The following is a 25,806-nucleotide window of genomic DNA, read 5'->3' on the forward strand; positions in this document are numbered from 1 at the left end:
TGGTTAAGGGAGAAAGCCAGAGGAGAAAAGTGGTGAATTTGATCTTTTCTGCTAACAAAACTAACATTTGTCAATAAAGAAAGTGATTTTAAGGTGAGAGAAGGGGTAGACAAAAAAACATCATTCTTTTTGGTTAACTATACAAATTTGCTTTGCTATAATCCTGGCATTGACTATTGTACATTGTATACATGATTTCCACCAAAATAATCATTAGCATCAATGTTATGTATGATAACAGTCAAGAATCACGATGCCGTGCTCCCCAATCTGTTCAGAGAAATTTTCATAACGCACAATGAATACTACACCAAACATGTTTGCAATATCAATCTTATCATGCAGGCATCAACCTGCATCGTATTGCTCCTGACTCTGACATCGTTCAATGTCAGTCAAACCATGTGAGCATTGGACCTGGTTAGCTGTTAGTGACCAGAAAATGGTACACTGAATTTTAATCAGGTTTTGTGTACTCAAGCAGCATGTGCGGGGACCGGTATATCTTCACTAGAGTCCAGTAAAGGACCTCTTCAATTCCAAGCTCACCCTCAGCTCTAGCAGCATATATATCCTCGCAGATCGCTATCAATCTACACGAGAAGCATGAAACAAGATGTAAGTAACCGGGACGTATCATAAATAGGGTTACCAACAATCTTATAGTAGAATATCGCATGTTCAGTGACATCGGTCACGTTTAAATGGCTAGACATTCTCAATGGGGAAAAAGATATCATTGGTACTGCCATTTTCAGAAAATAAATCTGCAGTACCTGTCACAGGAAGGTAGATTCTCATAGGGAATTCTCATCCTTAAGTCAGCACATTGGAGTCTGATAAAACGTCCAACAGCGAGAACAAAGGTTATGTAAAGCCCCCATATGCTGAACTTGCTGAGTGTGTCGCCAAGAATTCCCTCTGTAGTGTTACAATATTAAAAATATTGTACAAGGCATTATTATCAGGAAATAAAATGAACCACGGACACACATAAATAATGCCAAGATCAACTTACGCGGTGGTGTCTCCTCAGATACTATGATTGCCATAGGTCCCGTCAAACCTCCACAAAGTCTACTCAAATTTGATGGATTAGTATCTCGGAAGGCCCACCACTCAAGTTGCTCACGATTTATAATGAGATCAGCACTAACAGCATTATCCTGAAAGATTGAATTGAATTTTCTAATAGTTATTTGGGAGCATTTTAGACAAACCATGGTACAATTATCAGAGAAATGAACACCAGCTCTCCTCTCTCTTCGTGACTATCACTCCAATTTTAAGAAATCTCGTAGTTTCTAATCTATAACCAACTATAGTCAGAAGGAAAAGTTCCAATTTTACTGGAAAAACTACATCAGTAGGAGCAAAAGATGGTTAGTTTCTAGCGGTCACCTATGGAATGCCAATATGCAGTTATTTTCTCAAATATTCATGCAACCAATAATTGAAGGAATAAACACATGGAAACAGTGCTAGCAGCACCCTTTAACACATTTTTTTAATGTTTAAATTTATTGAAAACTACAAAATCATGAATGAAACTTATTAAAAAAGAAGTGTAATCCACAAAATATTGTGATTTTCAATAAAATTAAACTAATAATAAAAAGTGTGTTGGCATTTCCGAACTGAAAATATGTACTCGGAATCAGATTACCTCTTCCAAAGGTCTAACATCGCCTGAACCAGTGACACGGAAATATCTTGGATAAACATTATAAATACTAAAGCTGTTCATAGAGCCATTAAGAACCTTCTGAACATCAGACCGTGTTGGAAGATATTGAGGATCAACAGCTTTTTCATATTTCACAATTTCTTTCCCTTTTGGCCTGTCCCTTGAGAGTATCCAGGTGGAAAAAATTTCCATGTCGATATTCCATTCAAGGGATTGAATCAATCTGGTCCGAACAACAAGTGGAACAAGCCACAATGTACTAGCATCAGCTTGACAGCATATCAACTGGATATCATTCTTATTATATGCACCCAAATAGCCATAGGGATCGGGATTGATATTTGAATTTAGTAAATCCCACTGGAGTCTTTCGCACAGAGTAGTTTGATACAAATTCAACCTTCCACTTGCTGTCTTGATATCAACCTGAAAGCTAGCATCTTTTATGGGGTTTGCAATGTTCGTTGGGTTACCACTGCTATACATCTATACGGAAAAAATAGAAAGATGTATGAATAATGTTATATGCTACTAGAGATGATTGAAAAATTGCAATGGTCAAACACATGAACATAAGTTTAATATTAACACAAGTTTCCTAATAATATCACAACCCAACAACAGTATTCCCAGACAAAGTTGTTGAAAATTTCATTATTATTAAATTATATTAGATTTGAAAAAAACAAACATCAATTAAAATTAATAAAAGCATTCATTAATATTTTTTGACAATCATTCAAAATTATTATTATGCTTTTACCAAACTTGATGGTTTGCAGGTTCCTCAGAATATGCATATTAGCTTGTAATCATGGACATATGAGATTACTATAGAGATATTCTAGTTACAAATCGATTACCAACCACTTTTTCACAAATTTCTCACACTCCTTCAGTTTTATTCTAGCACATTTTTTACACTTCTGGATCTTCTGGTATAAGAATTTCTATTTCTATTAAAAGTAGGTGACATAAGAAAAAGAAACTAAAGAGTACATCAATACACAGGCTTTGCAAGCATGCAGAGTATCTGAGAGAAACCATCATGTTTATCACACACTGAAATGTTCACTTACACATACATGATAAGAAACCCTTGTCTATACTAATTATAATCTAACTAAATAGGGAAACAAATCATGATAAGAAAATATAGTAACAAATCCTAAATAGAGAAACTAATCCTAGAGAGTAATCTAAGATATGATTTTGGATGTTTACATATACCGTAGTACTTACCAACATTGGAGCCCATATAACACAGATTAATACAAAGAAAAGGCATATCCCATTGCAGCATTTGGTCATTTTTGTTTGCTTCTCCCCCTGTTTGTGTGTACCTCTATTCAAGACAGAATCACATTTGACAAGGTACAAACTTGCATTTATGTCCTCCAGCTAACAAAACGGGGGAAAAGATGGTGGTGTTAGTTTCTAAACAAGGCTAAATTTAGAAGCAACACCAACAAAAAAAAAACTCATGAAACTAGAAACATAAGCTCTTCCAACTGAATTTTCACAGGTGCTTATACAGAAAGAAAAAAAAACTAATCTAAAAACTGAAAATTGCCGTTAACCCCAAAAATCAGATCTAACAGATGCGTTACTAATCTCCTAAAAGACATTCAAATGCAGAATAATGAAAACAAGTCTTGATTTCCCATCAAACAATACGGAGTATGAAATTATAATAAAATAAAAGTTTACGCTTTTGTTTTAAAAAACAATTTAGGAACAGTGACAGCCATCTTAAATTATATGACTTTTCTAAATAAACAATACAGATTATACTCAACAAACTATTGCCATTTTTATTCTAAAGACAGGAAATTTGGTTAACCGCCATTTGTAGTTTTTCTTTTTGTCCTTCCATTTGGAATAGGTTGGTGTTACTAAACATATATAGTGATATCTATTGTGAGTATTGTCATATCATGAAATTCTCAAGCAGTAGCCATTTGTAAATCGAGTTATCAGTGACAAAAGAACTTTGATTAACATGCACATAAAACAATACACTTTTCATTGATTTTACAAAGTTTCAGTTTTTATTTTCCCGCTGGTTGTCATGCAAGAAAAACAAATGAGGTCATGTGAAATTCTTCAAGGGCAGAAAGGTCACAACAAACATCACCAAAAGGCTTAAATAAGTTATTAGACCCTATAAAATATGCATTTTTTTGCTTGGGTCCTCTAAAAACTATTTTCTTAATTTTGGGTACTACAAATAATAAAGTGAAACTTTTCTCGGGATTTTCAGACTAAAATTTATGATGTTTGGGTTGTTGTACTCACCATCATTCAACAGCAACCAAATTAAAAGAGAATTTTTATTTAATGAATCAAAACTATTGGAATACAGTATTCACAATAATAGGGTAGTACTAAAGATAAATTAATAAAAAATAGAGTTTATCAAAGTTGTAGCCAAAAAAAAGAATCAAATGAGGGAAATTTTACTTTTTGATTAAAGATTGTGATTTTATAAATAAATATTTGCATATACCTTTAGCCAGTCATACATGGTGAGGGATGTAGTTGTACATGACCAGTCAAGAACACATCTTAATTCATAAAGGAATGGCAGAGCACGATAAAGTCTATATCCTAAATAATTGATTCTTGAAACTTCACTTGTCAAAAATTGCCGATACAATGTGCTCTTGTGAGGAATGCCATATTGGATTTGTATAGCCTGCAGTCCTAGAGAAACTGCCTTAGCAAGAAATATGGCACGGAGAGCAAACTGAGCTGTATGTTGTTGGGATGGCTCCAATTGCCAATCATACTCTGTAACTGAATATGTGAAGAGAACGAGGTTGAAAATATAGAAAACCACTTTCCACGTGGCAAATGAGCAGAGGTATAGTATTCGATCAAGCACAATCAAGAAGAAGATAGCCTGAACAGAAGAAGTAACTCTTATTAGGAGTGTATATGACATGACAACTCTAGCCACACTTATAAATGAAACATGCAATAAATCATTGCGTCACTCTAACATATGTATTCAACAAAGAAACGTAGATAAGAAATGTTTCCTAAACATGTCAATGATGAATTACAGTCATTCTCTTTCGAAGTGCTACAAATTTTAACCTCCAAATTATGAAAAGGAAAACAAAATCTTAATGTTTCATTCCATTTGGAAAACAAAATGTATCATAAATGAAATCATTTCAAAGGTTCTGGACAATTTCTTGGCATTATAAACAACATGAATTTTATATTAGATCTCTAACATCCCCCCTGTACAGGCCCTTTGGGTTTGAAAAAGGGAATATGCTGACCTACCATGTGCTGAAATTCAACATTTTTTTAGAATGACAGACAACAAGGATCAAACTCTAGACTACATACTTGGTCAAAGAACCTCTAATACCACATCAGGAACCAACAACTCCATAAGCTTAAGCTGTTAGATGAAGAGATATGAATAGTTTTACACTACGTCTCTAACAATTGGCACACTTGACCTGCTTTGTTTACCCAATAAAATGTCAAATTTGTCTGAATGAGTTAAATTCTTTTTAGGCCCTGTTTCCATAAGCACTTATGGAAGAAGAAAATAAGAAGGCAAAAGGAAATAAACTTTAGGGAAAATTTTATTCAGTTTGGAGTATATGACAGCTTCTATAAAAGTTCTAAGTACATGATTTTAACTTATGGGAGAATTTAATTCAGTTTATCTTCTTATTTTCTTCACTTATAAGTTCTTATAGAGAAGTTTATTCAAACAAGATCATTATATATTTATATATTATGCAAAAACTCTTCCTTCCCTATTAAAATAACAGAAGGATAAATAAAAAGTAAAAAGTACAGACATACCATCAACATAAAGACATATTCTTTTGGAAACTGGTCTTCAAGCTGATACACTTCAAGAAACTCACTTTTATTTTTTATGACAGACTGGTAGAAGATGGCAACAAGAAAGAATACAATCAGATCTGCACAAAATATGTAGGCATACAGATCGATTTCTCTCTTGCCTCCACCAATTACAGAAAGAATACGATAAGGGAATCCCATTTCTTCCACAAATCCAGCACGCTGAGCTTTGAGGATTTCCTTGGCCACATCAGATGCTGGAGTTAAAGACTTATTCCATTCTGTGGAAGAGCAGTCAATTACAGGTGAAGCATACACAACCTCGAAAACAACCAAGGCAACATTGGGTTTCTCTTGACTTCTTTCAATGCTTTGAACATTAACCCTGCTAGCAAAAGAGCAAAGATTTGGGTTCTTTGCCTTGCACTTATCATTATGAACAATTCTGAGCACCTGATTAATTCCAGATTCAATTCTCTCAGGTTGAATCCCATCCTCTGGCCAGAAGTTGACATCCATAGACACCTGAACAAAATAAGGAGGAGATTCTGCTCCTTGTGTGAGTGATTTCCAATACCTAAAAAAGCTTATGATTATCAGTTTTACCATGATAATCATCTGATTTAGCAGATCCCGTGCTCTACCTTGCCAGTTATAACTAGTGTGATCATCTTTTGCATGGAGATCATTCCTCTTAAACTTGAAGTCAGTAGAAGACATCCATTCACCATCTTTGGGTGTTATGGAGCTTTGAATGAGGGTAAATAAATAGACAAGAAAGAGAGGTAATGAACTGACAACAAATGAAGATGTGATTTTGTGTGTTGGAAAACCTAATTCTCGTAATAGGTGAGGATTGATACTCAACCCACAGTGCTGGATGACAATTTGGTACAGGTACTGAAGTAAAATATAAAGTTCTGTATAGATCAGCATGATAATCCAGAAGATGTAACTTGGACCAGTATTTACACATAAAGCATACAAGAAGAGAGCCCCAAGATACACCATTGATAGCAAACTGAAATTCCATAAGAACACAAGAACAAAGCAAAAGTAACATACAACATCATTATTGGAACGCATCTGGTGCCATATATAACGAAAGATCCTTCCCAACTGCAGACTTGCAGCATCAGAACTCTTATCTGACTGCACAGATGAAGAACGATCCATATATATATGCCGAGTTTTCTGACTCTCCATCTCGTCATATATCCTATCCTCAATGTTTGTGTGTTCATTTGAATCAGAATCTTCTTGTGAAATATTCAGGAAGCTCACTAGGTTATTGACTGCCTGATTTCCAATGAACTGTACCTGGGAAACACCATCGCCGATTAATTGTACAGCAGACTTGAGAGGGTTTTCTTTTGCTTGCCCTTTAAATTTTTCCTTTTTTCCTGAATCACTAGAAGAAGTATCAATATCTATTTCAGTAATTTCACAAAAAGGAGAATCCACTGAATGCTTCATATAATCCTCTGTTAGTGGACTTTCCACATTTGTACAAGCAGATGGTTCATGAAGATTAATAGGATAAACAGAATCCTCTCTTATTGTATGATCTAGTCTCCCCAGAACCTGATCTTCTTTATCAGGGATTCCAATGTCATTATTTGATGCGAGAGAAACACTCCTTCTCCTTCTCAGACCCTCATTGCTGTGGGAAAATCCATCAATACAATTAGTGGATGTGTTCATGCCAAGGAGTTGTATTTGCAGGTTAAGCATTTCAGATTTCATCTTCTCCACCTGCATATTACGCTGTTGTTTTTTCTCCTCACTTTCACGAATTTGTTGCAATTGTGCAGTTTTCCATGCAGCCTTTTTCTCTTGCTCACGCACAATAGCACCAATTTGCTCGGCTTCCAGGTAGCGACATACATAATCAAACTCTTGCGAGGAAAACATATATGACTGAAGTGATACGAGCACAAAAATGATGATCTCTACAATTGCAGATCTTGCTGTAATCCGAAAACCATAATCATATTTATAAAAACCAATCATTTCATAAATGTCATTTACTGTCTCACACTTCCCAGCACTAAGTCCCCCAATAAAAGGAGACTGATAAGCAAGAGAAGTAATAATAACAGCAAAGTTGTATATGCGCAAGAACTTGAATATTTTGTTCTTCTTCTTCAGTATTTCAAGTCTCATGCGAAAGAATATCAGAGCAAAGGCTAGATAACCAAGATGCAAAATATCATACTCAAGTGTTCCAGTAATCAATATTAATATCAGCACAAGATCTAGCAGATGGCAATAACAGTAAAGCCTCAAATAGTCAACAAAGGTCCACATGCTTTTAGTTTCAAAAGATAGATCTCGCCAAACAAATGTGTTCCTACGTTGAGACATAATCTGACGATATGTCGATGATCCTGAAAAGCTAGGCAGGCGATCTGCACGAAGTTTGAAGCAAGCCAGCATAAATACCACAAAGTAGCTAATCAACATCCTGGGATCATCAACAATAAGTCCTACAGCAGAAAAGACAATGAAATGAACAGGTTATTAGAGGTCTCAATGTGAAAAATAATATATTACAGTCTCAATAATGAGTGCCCTAAGGACTCTGGTTAAGGAGTATTTAATGCATTATTTTGTACACTTCAAATTATTTAAAACAACAATTTTAGCATTCCCTTAGAATAATACATGCATATTAAATAGTGGTGGAAAGCCCCTAAGAATTTAAAGAGCTGTTGTCATTACTCCTTAGTTTCCATCTTTGCCAGAGGGAGATGCTCCAGATAGGAAGAAAATGACTAAGTATCTCAAGTATCTAATTAAAAGAAAAGAATCAACGAAACCATATATATAGGCTGAAAGAAAACTGTCTAATGCCCTCACACTTAAAGCATTTGAACCAAATATTAAGTATTAACAGCATGATCAAGGAATTCTTCCATAGACTGCAATTCAGAGAAGGATAAAAGAGTCCTACCGAGCCAACACTTTTTGCAATAACTGAAATGCAGAGTTGAAGTTTTCCAGCAGTCACGGCAACGAATCTCACTTGAAGCATGAGAATTCAAAGGTAACATATCCTTCCAGATGGCTAAGTATTCCAGGATGAGAATGGAAGCAAACAAAAAGACAAATATAGGCCAGACTTTGCGTATAATATGCCGATTCAGAAGAACACAAGCAGCAAGCAGTGCAATATACAGCATGGATAATGCATTCAACAAGGCAAAGCTTACCAGTAGTAATGATATCATGTTTATCTCAAGTCCAAATAAATTAAATGTATTCTCCATCCAAAATTTCAAATATACTTTTAAGACAGTTTTCTGCGTTTCAAATCGCTCCTTTCTCAAAGCAACAATCCGCTTTTTGTTCCACTTGTGACTCTCCTTGGAACTTCCCCAAATAAACCCGAATGAGTACTTTTTACTGCTACTGTCAGAAGAACCTTCTGTTTTAGAGGATGGAGTATCAGGTGCTTGGGAAAGACCAGAGGTAATAATTTGCAGTGAATTGCCTGACACCCCTTCTTTTATTGCAGACGGCAGCTGTGAATTATATGATGATTTACTTTCCTCATTACACTTAGCATCATCAATGAATGCATCTTCTGTGGGAACAAACAAAGGACAAGGTTCTTCCCACTGTCCTTTGCTTAGAACCGTATTTGGCATCCTCTCCAGCCAATGGAAGACATTGTATTGAAGAGTACAAGCTACAATCACTAGCACTTTTCCCCTCAACCCAGATTCTAGACCCCAAAAGCCAGGCTGGAATACGTGGAAACCCAAAAAGAGAGAGATATCAGAATACTTTTGCCCGGGAAACATTTTAGCCTGCTTACCCCACATCTGAAAAAGATACTCGGCTGTCACCAAAAAACCTGTGTATGCTAAGAATGATTTGGATGGGATACTAGAAGTTTTTGGTAAAATGGAGCAGAAGATGAGGCCTATAAGATACAAGAAACCAAATGCACTAATTGAGTTTAAAGATGCATAAAACAGAGCAATGAACAAGATCTTCTGGCTGTGCCAGATAATAAATCGCCTGATAAACCCAAGAGCCCCTGGTTCTAACTGATCCAAGTGATCCTGCCTGTTCTGCTTGTTCTTCCTCCTCTCATAGCTATAAAGTTGCATAACAATTAAGACTGCCAGAGATTCCCAAACATTGTCAAAAGAAGATGCTTTTGAGTCATACCCCAGATAAAGGTAGAGATCTATTAATTTGGACAACCACATCTCTAGGCTTGAGAAGCTGCTCAAGCTATATATGAAGATAAACACCAAAATTGCATACACTTTCAATGGAAGCCAAAGCTGTCTTTTTGTTCTCTCAACAAGTTGTCTTCCAATAATCCAAAGAAGGAGAAGGAATATGTAACCAAATGATATGTAATTAGGTCTCACCATGTATACAGTGAGAAGAATAGTCACAAAAGCAACGTGGGAGCCACATGATCGGTATATAGATAGGAATTTCTGCCCAATGGCACTCAGGTATGATGCTATTCTTCTTTCTGTAAAAATAAAATATTAAATGTGAACACATGGATCACAATCAATAAGACAGAAGCTGCAAAAATAATTGCATTACAAAAGACTTGGTTTTCAACAAATAGTAGGAGTATAGATGTTTTACGTTTAAAGCATCATAACCAGAGTTGACTTATTATTTTTCATCATCCAAGCAGAGCCTGTGATACTGCATGTGAGTCCTAGAGAATAACTGATATCACTTCTATGCTTAACAATTATTTGCTATTCATTTCCAGAAACAATGCTCAAGATATTAGTATATCATCCACCTTGAACTAACACCAAATTAATATCTTTACACATACATATATTATAATTATACACTATAAAATGTAATTCAGAAGCACTATAAATGTTTTTGAAACGTACCATAAGACAAACTTTCATCACTGTTTCTCACAGAGGAGGAAGAATATACAGACAATAGAACAGATTTGTTAAGACCAGCTTTCAAGATGCCAAATCCAATAGGAGGGCTAGGGGCATGCTGTATGATCGCTGAAAATGAAAATAACATCTCAAAACCATGGTTATGAATTGCACAGAAGCAAGCAAGTAAAGCTACTTCCAAGAAATCCCAGGCACTATCTTCGTTACGGAGACCTGCAACAATTCATAAAACATGTGGTGAATCTCCCATTTCCTTGTCACTTAATAAGCGGGAAAGCATATGGATATGGAATTGATATAAATTGAAAAAGATTAAACAAACTAAAATCCATTAATACCTAATTGCATTACAATTTCCATGCTTAAAGAGCCTTTTTTCTCCAGTGCAGTTGAGATCAAATTAATTTGAAGAACATACAATAGTGAAAAATGAATCTCGCATAGGAGAATCAAAGCCTGTCTCATCTTTCTACTGACATTGTGACTCAAAAGGTACACCAGGAAGAATATCACTGGAAAAAAAGACATAATAGAAGCTAATCAATAAAGTAGCATAGGATACATCACACAATAAACTGCATTCTACAACTTAATCAACGCCTGTTTGAGTAAGCTTCTCCAGAAGCACTTCTAAGAGATGAAAATAAGAAGAAAATGAAATAAACTTCTCCATAAGCTAAAATTAGCTTCCCATTAGTTAATTTGTAGATTCCCTCTCATCTTTTAGAGAAACTATATGAGAGAGCTTCTACAAATTAGCTAATTGAGAGCTAATTTTAGCTCATGGAGAAGCTCATTTCATTTTTTTCTTCTTATTTTCTTCTCTTATTAGTGTTTCTAAAGAAGCTTACCCAAACATTAATGGCTAACAAGAAACAAGATAAAAGACCATGAATCATTTAAATGGATTAAATGCAACATGAACATGTAAGGATTTGATAAAACATACTATATACAGCATGGATGAAACCAGGTTTAATAGCAATGAAAAAGATCAATGTCAGCATGATAGCCCGAGAGCATTTGCGCAGTCCCCATGCTACTGTTGCCACAATCAATACCTTGGTCTCTCCCTCCACTGTAGATAAGAAAAATATGATGACATAAAGAGGGGGGAAATATCTGAAGTCAGAAAAAAAGAATATGGAACAAGTAACTCAGTACTATTATGATGGTCAATCCAGAGTGAAAACATCTAAAAATTTTCTAGATAATAAAAAGCAAAAAAGCTCCAATCATAAATTAAGAAATCAAGTCCACGTTCATAATAAGCACCAAAAAGGTAAATACACAAATTTCAGCGTAGTTCCATAAGAGCTCTGCAAAGAGCAACACATGAATTAAAAAATTATGCAGACAAACATAAAACTTTCAAATTTTGGTAGGTGGAAGCAAATCATATTAAGGGTTCCACAAACCACAACATATTGAAGTCAGGTTATTCTATGTACCCAATCCCCTTCCCCCAATATCATGTCCAAAATATTGGGTGAAAAAGAAGAAAATATGATACCCTAAGCGAACGATGGGAGGGTCAAATAAAGTCCAGGCAAATAAATCTAAAATTAGCACTGATACAAACAAGAATGCTAAATCAATACATAAACAACAACTGATAAGGAAAAAGTTCCTTTCCCTAAACTAGCTTATGGATAGGGCTGTTTACTTGGCTTCCATTTGCTGTTCAGTCAACAATTTTCAGGGTTTATAACCATGCATGTGTGCATGCATGTCTGTGTGTGAGGTGGTTGAACCAGTTGGGCTTGAACTCAGGAGTGGCTGATGCACAGCCAGATCCTAGTGATCCCACGCCAAAGTGTTTTCAGGGAGCTTTACTGTATTCTTGTATGATTTATAAGATATTACTTATTCTTTTTTATTTAGGTCTAATTACTCATTTTTTCTTTATAATTACAAAAAAATTCCCTTTTAGTCCCATGATTCGTTAACAATTTTGGTACTGGACAGGACAAATATTTTTGTTTAACGTTTGATTTGAAAAAGGATTAGGGGATAACACAAATCAAGTAGATAATGACACGACAAAATCTCTAATTTTTGTTACTGAGAAAACCATGGGACAACATTTTGTCCCAACTCCCAAGTACAAAGTATTAAAAAGGCACATATATCCATGTTTCTATCTCTTTAATAACCGAAAAAATAGTAACTAACCAACATAATCTTTTTCTTAGAATGTGGGTTTGGGCCTAACTCAAACCAAAAGCTAGCGCATAAGGTGAGGATTGCCCCTACTAATATACTATATCTTGGCATTATCTCTAGCCGATATGGGACTAGAGTTTTTTCCAATACACCCCTCACACTCAGAGCACTTTTGGGCTTGGTGCGTAAATAATATGGTAGGATGTGTTTTTAATGGATCTAGGATAGGCTCTGATACCATCTTAGAATGTGGGTTTAGGTCTCCGGATTTTTTTATTCTAATCTCTCTCTCTTTTTATTTTGGTAAACACATTAAATTTGATATAAATTATATTAAGATAATTAATATTAGGTATTTTAGTAAATTTCATATTATTTTACTTGTATTGTTCATTATTCGTCAAATGATGTACATGATAAAAAATTGTCATGTAACTTGTGTCTTTGTCCTGTGCTGCTCTTCTTGTCTTGTCCAGTATCATAATTTTTAACGAATCAAACGGACCCTAAAAGCTATACAAAATCTTGATGACAAGCTCATTCAAAGAAACATGTAGTCAACCCTAGTGAGACTAAGCATTCATAAAGACAGTATATGCTAAGATAAGTGTTATCAAAACCAGCCCAGACAAGGTACTGAGCCAATGAGTCACTTATTAACCCAATTGAACTAGTATATATATTAAAAAAATTAAAAAGATATACTTTTAACATACCTAACAAAATGTGATCAATCCATATTTATTTACTCCAAAATTAAATCCATTGTCATCAGGGCAAAAATTTACCACATCACAAACAAAATTAGTAATGATTAATTGAGTAAACTCGCATTTTCATCCCCGAAATATATAAGCATGGACACTTGGTCTCTAAAGATTATTTTTAGAGGCAAAAGAGCTTTTAAGAGTTTTCTTCATTGGACATGTTAGTCTTTTTGCCAGTCATATTTAATTATATTGACAAATTAGTCTCTAAAAGAATTTAGTTCCTAAAAGAAATATGCATTTAGCTTAATTAGTCCTTCAAAACTATGCATCACAGATTCACAGTCTCATTCAAGTCTTATAGGTCCTTTGGCTTGCCTTTACTCTCTAGTTCCAGTGCTGAAATTAATTTACTGATTTCAATAAAATCACTCACTAGAACAAATCATTTCAAAAATATATTTAAATAGGAAGTAGAAAACTAGAAATCCTGAATTTTTAAGGTCATTTTATTGTATATTACATGATCAATATAATAGTAATTAGTTATTATATATTGTTATCAAGATAAAAAATAATATTATAGGAGCATATTATATGTTACTCAATAATTAGCTATTAACAACTTAACATTTTTTAGGATATGGGGAAAAAAACGTTTCAATCGGGTTAAACCGGGCCAACTCGGTCCGAGTAACCAGGTTTGACTAAACTCAGCCAGGCCAAACCGGGCCACTTGCATTTCTGATCCCACATTTACTAAACATATAGCTGAAGTAAAGCTTATAAAGGCTTACGCAATTCTCATCTTATGAGTTAACTTTTTGGGTTGAGTTAAGTCCAACATAAATTCAAGGTATGGTGTGTTGAGATCTCACATCAACTATAGATATAGCTAAAGTAGAACTTATAAAAGGCTTGGATAATCCTCACCTAATAAGCAAGCTTTTAGAGTTGATTTAAACTTAAACCCAAATTCAAGAGTATGAAATAATAATAATAATAAATAATAATAATAATAATGACGACGACCACATAATAATGACGACAACAATAATAATACTAGAAACAAGAATTGAACACAGCACATTAGGTTTATAAATGCATTAAGGAAATAACTACAATCTGCTATGTATAAGAATTATGTTTTTAAGATGAATTACTTGAGTGAATTGAACTCATCACATTAAGTTTATAAATGCATTAAGGAATGAATAACAATCTGCTACTTACAAGAATTATGTTTTTAAGATGAATTACTTGAGTGAATTGAACTCAGCACAGAAGGTTTATAAATGCATTAAGGATTTAATTACAATAACTTTTTTAAAATTTATTATAAGCAAAAATTGGTCCATCCAAAATTGTTATGAGGAGTTAAATTTGAAAAAATAAAATGAACATGCATACATATATACACACATAATCCATTGTATATGGCCATATATAGTCATAAATAAAAAGGGTATGACTGTATGTGGCTGTATATAACTCTAAATAAAAGATGTTTGTTAAGTTTTTATGTAACACGTATGACAAGATTGTAATAAATACCTTTTACTGAGGAATGGTCATTTGAAGATTGCCCACCCTCATCAGACAAGCAGAGGAAAACTGAATTGTTCACAAGATTACCTAATGCAACCAAAATTCCAAGACAAAATTGTGCGAGCAAAAAAAATCCAGGTATTGGATAGTGCCACAGTCCCACCATCTCCCAGATTTTCATGTCCTGTAAAGAGGAATGAAAAAATTTACAATTAGTGGAATGTACGCTTATCAGTTATAACGATTGTCACCCTGAAAGATTACCCGTCCAAGTTTCCAATTCAGAAATGTAAATGCCACATTAAATATATAGGTGCTAACAGCCCACAAGAGAATGAAGACAAGAAGCAGCCCATTCAATCTGTGCATACGAAATAACGAAGGAAAGGCATAGGCAATGTAGCCGACATAAGCAAGTAGCCCAAATGCACATAAGCTTGCAAAATGGAAGCTCCAAAATGAAAGGGCAAACAAGGAGACCTGCAAAATAAAATTAATATGAGAAATCAATAAACAAATCATTTGGTATCAAGTGAATTAAATGCAAATGACACTTGACATAAGTAGCTGCAAATGCATCAACAATATATATCCCAAATAGAGATGACAATGGGTCTTATACCCATTGGGTACTTGCAATGAGTAGAGTAGAGTAAATACCTATCGGATGGGTTTAGTTTGGATAAATAACTGAAAATTTTATGGTCAGGATTGTTTTGATTAGTTTTAATTGTAGCCATCTATTAGAATTATATGGTTGAGATTCGTTACTCTCATGCTTTCACCTCTCACTTGATACACACATAGAGAGAAATTGGATCAAATGACACAGCTATAAGTTGTATTACACCAATCAACTTCAAATTTTATCGGAAAATCTATGACTGGATTGAAAAATCTAATCATATAGATCATATTTACCAAATATTATACTCCTGTGAGTTTTGGCCTAACTCAACCCCAAAAGTTAATTCAAGGGGTGAGGGTTACCCCTCACTTATATATTCTAACTTGGTTTTATTTTTAGCAGATGTGGGACTTGGGTTTTCAACATATCCCCTCGCGCCCAGTATTTCTTGGGCTTGGTGCGTGGATAACAATGGTGGGTGGCCCTTTGGATTAATCTTGAATATGTTTTGAGGGTTGTCCCTCACTTATATACTCTATCTTGGCTTTATTTTTAGCTGATGTGGGACTTGGGTTTTTCCCAACATATCCCCTCACGCCCATCACGCTTGGTGCGTGGATAACAATGGTGGGTGACCCTTTGGATTAATCTTGAATATGCTTTGATACCATCTTAGAAGATAAGTTTAGGTCTAACTCAACCCCAAAAGCTAGCTTCAAGGGGTGAGGGTTGTCCATCACTTATATACTCTAACTTGGCTTTATTTTTAGCCGATGTGGAACTTAGGTTTTTCCTAATACACGCCCAACACTAATCTCAGATATGCTGTGATACCATCTTAGATTCTTGGAATGTGAGTTTAGGCCTAACTCAACTCCAAAAGCTAGCTCATGGAGTGAGGGTTGTCCCTCACTTATATACTCTATCTTGGCTTTATTCTTATCCGATGTGGGACTTGAGTTTTTCCTAATATATACTAATCTAAAATTGTTTAATACTTCATTTATATGCATCAAAATTAACGTGATATATACTTTTAAAATATATTAAAACAAAATCTTTGAGTATATACTTATAGTTATTCAATTTCATTAGGATTTTACACAAACAAAAAAGGTAATATATATGTACAGTTTTTTGTGTGTTTACATTCTGCTATGGATCAACAATTGGCTGATTTGTATGAAGCAGAAATGTAATCTGAAACTTGTACCTATTAGTACCTTTGGTACTCATTTAATACATATATATTATTTTGGCTGATAAAAAAAAAGGTAATATATAATTATAATTCAATGGTTGGATCAATAAAAAATACATTCTATTCTTTTTATGTAATGGGTAGTTATTAGCTTTGCTCAGACATGAGAATGTTAGATGAGTTGGTGTGTTTTTTTCTTTTTTGATCCATGTTGCTCCTCTTGCTTATTCTATTGTAAGGTGTTCTCAGCTTGGTTGGGCACCACTTGTGTAAACTAAGTGCTATCAATAAAATTTATTGTTTTTCACAAAAAAAATAGAAAACACATTCTATATATATTGATGTGTAATAGTTGGTGTAACTTGTAATGGTTGAATAGTGTAATTTGATCCCTCCTCAAACACACACATATAAATATGATGTTATTTGGTACCTCATTGTATTGTGTTTAACTTTAGATGAATGATTCTGTAATTTCATACCTTGTTTGATGTATTTTTAGTTAATGCTCTTTATTTTATAATGAATAGTATGATACTTATGTTTTATTAGTTCATGAAAAAAGGTATCAAGGGAAATCATATTTCAATTAACCAAAATGCAAGTAATGAAGACAGGTATGGGAATCTAGGTATGAGAATGAGGATTAAAAAATGTTACCAATGCCGATAAGCCTAAATCCTACCAATTGTCATCCCCAATCCCATAAAAAAATATTATATACCAAATCTAAAGCGAGGAGGGAGTAAGGTGTACATATAATATATATCCTAAAAGTTAATTTAGTTCAAACAAGCTATCAATGTATACCAATGAAGGAGAGAATATAACAAACAGGGTCAGGGCTCTGGGATCGTTCACCATTGATAGCAGAAAGCAGATTATAACATGTTTTAAGAATATATACCGGGAAACCATACGTGAAAAAGTTGATACCAAAAGTCCGAAAAACAGCCCCTCTGAGTAAAACATTTGTGTGCCTCACACCAGATCTGCACATTTAATTAAGGCACTCAGCAGAATGTAAAGTAAAAATACATTCCAATTAAAATAAGCAAAATTGACACATTAATTATCAGTAACCATATTTCTTTCAACCTCAATTCTCATAATGTTATTCTCAAAGAAAAACTTCCTAGTAGAAATCAAACAATGGAGTGGAAATTTTCCTCCATTCAATCATAAATACCCTGATTATTTTATTTATAGGTGCTTGAACATATTCTTGAACAATATCACATAAAGCAAATCAGAAAAGTAGATTTTCATTTGATTACCTTGATTCACGAATGAAAAATGAATGCTTAGAGGGAAGAAGTTGCTCAGTCAAGCTACAATCTGTCCTAGAAATAATAAAACTCATCTCCTCCAAATCAGATTTAATAAAAGACAGCTGCATCACAAGAAAGGAATAATTATAAGTCAAAACATTATCAGTCAGCAAGAGTAAAGTGCATCAGCGAACACAAATAATAAGGGAAAAACAACTTCACAGTCATATATCATTTTATTTCGTATACAATAGATATTAGTTAGTTGTTCTCTATGTTGAAAAAGAATGGCAATAATTCAAACGGATATCTTTTAGAAGCATGGTTTCTATTGGATTATTGGCTGACAGTTGTTTCATTTCAAAAAAACTCTACATATGGTATCATAGCTGGTTCCGGAAACAGCCTCTTTGCATATGCAAGGATAAGGTTGCGTACAATATCCCTCCCCCATATCTTCGCATAGCGAAGAGCCTCTGGGCAATGGGGTACGAAGTTTATGGTATCATAGCTGGTTCCAAGCCCAAGTAAATGAAGAGGGTTGTGCTGAGCCTTTGACAGCCAACGTAAAACTCGTTATGTGAATGTATGAATACATGATTTTGATGATGTCAAAGAATAATAAAACAAGGTTGCGTTCAAAATTACTTCAACAAACATTCAAAGGTTAAGCATTGCTTCAAGATTAATACAAGGTTACTTCAACAAACAAGCATTGCTTCAAAATTAGTTCAAGATCAAGCTTTACCTCAAAACAAAGTGTTTCCAAAACATCCAAGGCTGTGGTAATCACCAGGCAGTAGAAGATAATTTTGAAAAAACAACTTTTAAGAAGGGTTTTGAAATTTGAATTTAAAAGCTATAATCGATTACCATTGATGTGTAATCGATTACCAGCAACGAAACTCTTGAAATTCAATTTGAAAAGTCATGAACCTTCAAAATATAACTATGTAATCGATTACAAGAGTGAAGAATTACAGAAAGAACTTTTTGAAAAGACACAGCTCTTCAAACCATTTTGAAAAGGCACGAAGGGTCTATATATATGTGTGTTTGACTTCGAAAAGATAGAGAGAGATATTCTAAGAGAACTTCATTGTCAAATGCTCTCTCAACAACTCTTAGACAAACACTTGCAAATCTATTGAGAGTTCATCCAGAAACATCAAATTGTATTATCCACTCTAAAGGAAAGAAATTTTTCTGTTCATCTCAGAAAGTAATTTGTAATCAAGACTGATTGTCTCTTGAATTGTGAGTTTCCTGAACACAAGGGAAAAGGATTCCTTGGGTGTTCAGAAGTTGTAAAAAGGTTTTTTTACAAAGTTAGTGAAAATCTCAAGTGGGTTGCTTGAGGACTGGACGTATGCACGGGAAGTGGCCGAACCAGTATAAATCAAGTTTGCATTTCTCTTTTCCCTTATCTCAGTTATTTTATTGCAGTTTACTTTGTCTTGCGCATTTAAAAGAATATTGTTAAATTGATTGTTTCTTCTTTTTCTGCATTCTAAGCCTATCATTTAAAAGGGGGTTTAAGTTTGTTAGTGGAAAAATTTTGAAACTTAATTCACCTCCCCTTCTTAAGTTATTGAGACCACTTATCCAACAGTTGTTATACCTAATATGAATCACTCACCATAGTTTTTGTGTGCTAATGTTAGGTCATTATTCAGAAGTAACACAGTGTATATAGCTCAAGGACAGTGTGAGCCACTGCATCAAAACCCAAAAGAAGTGTTAATGAGCAAGTATCCTCACATTTTCTTGAATGAATGTGGGTAAAGAAGCTAGTTCAGAAGTATATTATTAGGTTTGCTACTTGAGATATTGGTACTTTGATAGGTAAGTCTATGGAGGTGGTGAACACCATGATTCAAAGGAGGATTATTATTATGTGCCTGTAAGAAACCAAGGGTGTGTGTGTGATAGCTGCAAAAATTAAATTATTTCAATAATCGATTATTGTTATTGTTATAATTGATTATAATAAGATAATTAATTTCGTTTGGATACCCCAAAAAAAATCAGGTTTTACATAGTAAATTAAGGGGAAAAAAAGGGATGTAGTTATTTATTTGTATTAATAATAATAATATTAATTAAATGTTTATTTCTTTCATATTTTGTCATCATTTTTTGTATTTTTATAAATAAAATAAATATGAATAATAAAAGAGACAAAAATAATAATAAATAAATAAAAAAATATGTTTTTGCATCCACGTTCTTCATCCTGTTACCCTCCCCCTCGCTCACACCTGCCTAATTTGCAGGTGGCACAAATTTAAATAACACAAATTGTCGAGGATAATTTTGGGAATACAATTTTAAAATTGAAATAAGCTGTTTAACAATAATCTAACATCTGGGCTTTCAAGCTAAGATTCCCAAAAATCAAGCTTTTTGTTATAAATAGCGGAAATGAGACAAAAACAGTTGAAATTGGGGGAAAAAAGTTTTCCAAACATGCTCCAAATGGTTTCCAGAAAAACCAAAGCAAGACACTATAGAATTTAAACTTTGGTACACAGGAAAGTTAGAGAAAAGAGTAGTGTGGACAAGGATTGGAAAGAAAGTGTGATTCAAGTGAGGACAAAATTTTAGCCTTTAAATTAAAGGTTGAAATAGGAGACCTGCAATGTAATTAGTAGTTATGCCCCACAAGTACGATCAGAAACATTTGTAACTTTGTATGAGAAAAGTTTTAGGAAAATTTGGATGGATTGGTTCGAGGCATTCCACAATAAACCTACAATATAAGTCTAAGATATTTAGTTATTTACTAGCCACCTCTAACAAACAAATTGGGGAGCAGGGGGGTGAAACTATAACCAATTTCAAAAGGAGACATATAATTTGCACAAGTAGCCTGTCCATTGGGCAAACTCATGTCAAATACTACAACTTCGTAGTGTCGGCACCATTTTAATTTTGCACTGGTTAAATATTAAGGGGTGAAATGGCACCTAAAAACCTTTAGGGCCATAACAAGCCTATCAATGTGCAAAAAGAAATTTACAGGACTACAAAGTAGAAAAAAAAGTCCATTAGAAATTTAAAATTCTCAACAACATAGACAATTTGTCAAGGTACATTCGACATGTCAGGCTCTACTACATTAAGAATAAAATATATCAAAAGTAAAATGGTTTAAGTGAGAGTGGACCTGCAGTACACCAGTGCCTAAATATCAAAATGTGAAAAAGCCCAAATGTGCTTAACTAGTCTTTTCCTACCATATTCAGTATTAACAAAAAAATTATAAAACAGATACGTACCATTATATAGTAAAACATGAGAGAAATGCTGGAACAAATTTTAGGCCACTCAGAATTGGCAGATATTTTGTAAAGACCAATTAAATCAGCCATCCAACGAATCATACTTGGAAGTTCCATGGGAAGTTGATATATGTATAGAAGGAATATATTAAAACCTGCATACAGCTGAAGAAGCCTCCACCACCTTTAGAATCACATGCACAGACATAAGCCCATAGGACACGGAAAGTGTCAAACAGTTCTAAAGAGATTATGAAAGAGCATATAGGAAACATCCAATAAAAATCACCTAAAAAGCCCAAGAAAGTTGCTTGTCAAAGACCAATCCACAAGACCAACACAACTACCAATGAAAAAAGGTAGTGATGCCCATGAAGGATGGCTAATTCCAACAACTAGTTGAATAGCAGGCAATAGCAAGCAAGATGCCACCCGAAGATGAGAACCTTCAATATACAAAAACAGGAGAATCCAATGGCATTATTTGCATCAAGATACAGGTGTCAGAACAAAAGAATGGCAATTATAAATAAATTATAAATAAACATATAGCTGAGGAAATAGTATGAGGGATGAAAAAGGTACAACATAAAGCCTTATCAATATTATTAGTGACAGCACTCCAACAAAGGATTTGACTTTGGAAAGAGCATAAAATACAGTTATCCAGAGGAAAGGAAGCATTAATGGGAGAAATTGGAAGCAGGATTTGCAAGAAAATACACCCCCAGTGTCTAGGGACCAAATCCTCTTATTTGGATTAAAAGAGATAAATAGAGTTCAACAACACCAAAAGAAACTGAAATTCAGAGAATCCCCTGTCATTTAAATTCTAAAGAAGTAAAAATTACAGGAAACAGTAGAGCGGGATAAAGAATAAAACTGAATAACAGGGGCATTGGACAACGAAGAGAGATGAATCTAGAAAAAGCATGAGAAAGAGGGATATTAGTATATTATCCACCCAAAATTTAATATGAGAGCCATTACCCAAATCCAATGAGATGAGAGAAGTAAAAGAACTAAAGAAGTGTAGTCCTGTGATATAAAGTTCCATGGCCTAGCATGCAAAGCATTGACCACAAGATTAGCATCTCATCCATTAGAATGCAAAGCATACTTCAAATAAAGTCCACCTTTATGTCAATCAACCAAGATATTTTTCTTTCACAAATAGCAATTCAAAGAAGATTGCAGTGTTAGTTGCATTAGAACACATGAGATGACATTCATAGGCCAACAGTGGACGTTTCATATTGTATGTCTACAACTGGTGCATAGGAAATAAACACACATAGCAATGAAAAGACTGCAGAAAAAGAAACAAAAGGGTGAAAGAAACTACTTACCTAAATGTTCTATAAGTGATAAGAAATGACCCCAAGATGGATCTTGCCATGTTTTCAGAAAATGACTCTTCCCGTATATATCAACCAAAGCAACAAGAAGAGCTAGTAGTTGTATAACCAGGAAATAAATTACATAAGGAGATTTCCAAGACTGAACTCTGCAAGAGCACACCCCAGAAACAACAAATCAGTATATTTTAGAAAAGGGCAAATCAGGAATAGATGAAAAGGAAATCAATCTCACATCATAAACCCAATCAACTTTGCCCACGAAGCATCTGGTATACTCCATGACATTGGCTTAACAGCCCATATTACCAGATAAGTTACTTGAGAAAGTATTGCAACTACAGAAAAGATAACAATCGGCCACAGTAACAAAAAACTCCTGCGGATTTGAAATCCTACAACAAGAAAAACAGCAATAGTGGTAATTAAATATAACTGTTAAAGACAACACAAATGAGTTAATAGTATCCAGCATACCAATAGGCAGTATCAAGAATCAAGAACCCATTTGAATAATTCTGTAAAATTGTTATCACAAGGACCAAGTTTTAACAGTCAAGCACATAATAAACATAAACATTCAAAAGGAGATCTACCAAGTCTTTCTTCAATTAGAAGCAACTCCAACTCTGGCAGAATGAATTTTATGTTTAAATACAAATTAAAGGGGTGTGATTCATTAGATTGACACAATTAGATCATTGATTGTTCATTTGTTCCTTATTCTTTCTTTTCTTTGGTTCACATTCAAAACTCTTGGAATCATAGATGGACTACATTCCTAACTGAATATAAGGCATAAAATGTTGGGAGGAACTCAGTCTAAAGATAATCTGGGTAAGAGGATAGCCTAACAAATAACAATTATAAGTATTAAAAAAATTACTATATAAGACGTAAATTCACTGTTAATCTGCAAATGACAGCTAGAATCTGTCAACTATCCAGCAATAAAATAGCAGAGAAGAGTTCTATTCTATGTGGAATTCTCATGGTAAGGTTATTTGCCATTGTGGTAAGATATCAAAATTATAGTCCTGTGCTATAAGCAACAATAACTTGGAAACCAAACAAAAAAGAACTAAGCAGCTTACCTATTTGTGATACATTGTACAGAATGAGAAGAAATGCTATCAAATCAACGAGAGAGATCAAACTCCAGTTGATTAAAGCAGCTGCAAGAAAGACGAGCATATAAAAATCAGCACAGACTTCAACAGTGGAGTACATATCCCATTATCCCATACATATGTGTCTACTCTACATAAAGAAACCTGACTTAAATATAAGAAAGCCAATTGAAAACAATATTAAAAAACTACATCTAATATTCTTCCTTTACTTGTTTACTCGGTCCAATAATAATCTTCCTTCTAAATGTTAAGACTCTAAGAAATAAAATCAGACAGTATATATGTGGATTCTCAATAATAGCTACTGCCTAGTGCCTACTCACTCTCACTTCAAAATCAATCACAAATTATTCAACTATAACAGCAAATAATGATAATGATTATTAACGATTTTACAGTGATTCTAATCTAGTTAGTCCCAAATCTTCAAATGCAATATAAGTATAGACTTTATGACGACATGAATTTCAGTAGGTTGGAATCAATCAGTAATGACGAACAACTTATGCAGCAACATTAAACGATTAATGACAGCTTAGAAGCCCACTTTCACTTAGTTGAGAATAAACAAATTGCAATGCATGGATGGTACGGTACCTGACAGAAGCAGCGAAGGCAGCACGAAACCGGCGAGAAATTTCCCCATTGGATTCGGACGCAACTCACGGCGATCACATCGAGATTCAAATGAATCAGCCGGTACGAGATTCAATCGTTATTTTCGTGAAATGAGTTTTTTTCCGAATCGCGAAGAAAGCACTTTCCGGCGCGCAGAAAATAACTCGCCGGAAAGTCGGAAATGTTAATTTCGCAGCGTTTCTTTTCTTCGCTCTACAGTTTCAGTTTGACGCTCTAATAAAACAAAACAGTATTGAGATTTCCGCTGATCGAGAATCTTGTAAAGTCCAGCAAAATTAAAATAAATAAAACGTTTACGGAAAGTGATAATCGAAATTCAGATATTATTTGAGAGAAAAAATTAACTGAAATCGCGCAACCACGAGGAAGCAGATATTATGCGACTCTCGATGCTGCGTTTGTCCAATGGGGGATTTTCTTTTTTAAAGTAAAATGAAAATTGACTTGTTTTTCCATTCTCGGCCTTTGGAATCACGTCGCTTGTGCCTGAAGCCGGCTCATATGGCAAGGTAAGTAGCGGGGTAAGATGGTCTTTTGAGACGTTTTGATTTTGGTGCCATCCCCTTCCCCTTTTAAAACCATGACTCGTGGCGCTCAAGTCTCAACAAAATCTTAACGTTCTCAACGCAACACATGACATGAATACCCAATATTCTATTGCTAACCTACCACCAGTCTACCAAGTACAAATTATAAAGTTTGATTGAGTAATAATGGATAAAAGTATGATCAATTATTAATGTAAAAATATAGGTTCCTCACATGTATTTCTCCTACTATACTCTTTCTCTTTCCCATTTTATTCATCTTCAAGCGGTATGTCAAAATATAGGACGTAAATTTTGAACTTTTATATATACTTTATCAGTCAAGAATCAACCCAAATAGTATTTTTTTTCCCGTGATATTACTACAAGTATTAATTTTATTAATGATTATTTTTTATTACCAATTGATTATCTTTTGTGGATTTTTTTAATTATATTTTTTTCATCTATAAAATTTAAATTTAAAAACTTATTTAAGAAGATCGAGTAACATTTCATAAAGATTAAAAAGTATAATGCTACTCGAAGGCGCTATGGGTCCATCTCATGTATCTCTTGTGCTGCTTTCTTTTGAAATTATGCTTAGATTATAAAGTATATTGCTACCCGTGCATTATGTGTCCGTCTCATGTATTTTTTTCCTATTATTCTTTCTCTTTCTCATTTTATCCGTATTCAAGCAACGTGTCAAAAAGATAGGATGTTCACTTCAGATTGTGTCAAAAAGATAGGATGTTCACTTCAGATTTTTATATATACTTTATCACACAAAAATCAATCCAAATAGTACATTTTGTTGTGTACATGATATTTGTACATATATTAATTTTATTAATGATTGTTTTTTATTATTGATTGATTATCTTTTGTGGATTTTTTTTAATTATAT

At 34.0% G+C, this 25,806-nt stretch overlaps 1 protein-coding gene across 2 annotated transcripts; it reads right to left on the reverse strand.

The window, feature by feature from the left end:
• Positions 1-86: 86 nt before the first annotated feature.
• Positions 87-24,835, reverse strand: LOC100801841 (piezo-type mechanosensitive ion channel homolog). Of its 2 annotated transcripts, XM_014762908.3 has the most exons (22): positions 24,715-24,835; positions 24,328-24,582; positions 23,692-23,772; positions 22,833-22,992; positions 22,589-22,746; positions 21,529-21,685; positions 21,237-21,423; positions 17,962-18,077; positions 17,592-17,676; positions 15,120-15,335; positions 14,862-15,039; positions 11,384-11,512; positions 10,773-10,946; positions 10,414-10,647; positions 8,481-10,025; positions 5,522-8,013; positions 4,197-4,592; positions 2,930-3,088; positions 1,667-2,173; positions 1,019-1,166; positions 777-921; positions 87-593 (listed from the first exon to the last, which is right to left on the reverse strand). In XM_014762908.3, exons 2-22 carry the CDS (start codon positions 24,374-24,376, stop codon positions 458-460), a joined length of 7,452 nt encoding a protein of 2,483 aa, XP_014618394.1. In that variant the 5' UTR covers positions 24,377-24,582; positions 24,715-24,835; the 3' UTR covers positions 87-457. The 2 variants fall into 2 exon arrangements, with proteins under 2 accessions (XP_014618394.1, XP_025979806.1); XM_026124021.2 differs by lacking the exons at positions 21,237-21,423; positions 21,529-21,685; positions 22,589-22,746; ... (2 more) ...; positions 24,328-24,582; positions 24,715-24,835 and adding an exon at positions 19,595-19,651.
• Between the last annotated feature and the right edge of the window lie 971 nt (positions 24,836-25,806).

Source organism: Glycine max, chromosome 10 (genome assembly GCF_000004515.6).
Source record: "Glycine max cultivar Williams 82 chromosome 10, Glycine_max_v4.0, whole genome shotgun sequence".
Taxonomy (NCBI): domain Eukaryota; kingdom Viridiplantae; phylum Streptophyta; class Magnoliopsida; order Fabales; family Fabaceae; genus Glycine; species Glycine max.

What these genes read in the sequence shown, in the direction of transcription:
- LOC100801841 (XM_014762908.3), bottom strand. Translation starts at nt 24,376, where the DNA reads ATGGGGAAATTTCTCGCCGGTTTCGTGCTGCCTTCGCTGCTTCTGTCA. An exon ending in TTTCATCCATGCTGTATATA is followed by an intron (nt 10,947 to 11,383) that starts GTATGTTTTATC and finishes CTTTTTTTCCAG; the next exon opens with TGATATTCTTCCTGGTGTAC. An exon ending in CCATGTATGACTGGCTAAAG is followed by an intron (nt 3,089 to 4,196) that starts GTATATGCAAAT and finishes CCGTTTTGTTAG; the next exon opens with CTGGAGGACATAAATGCAAG.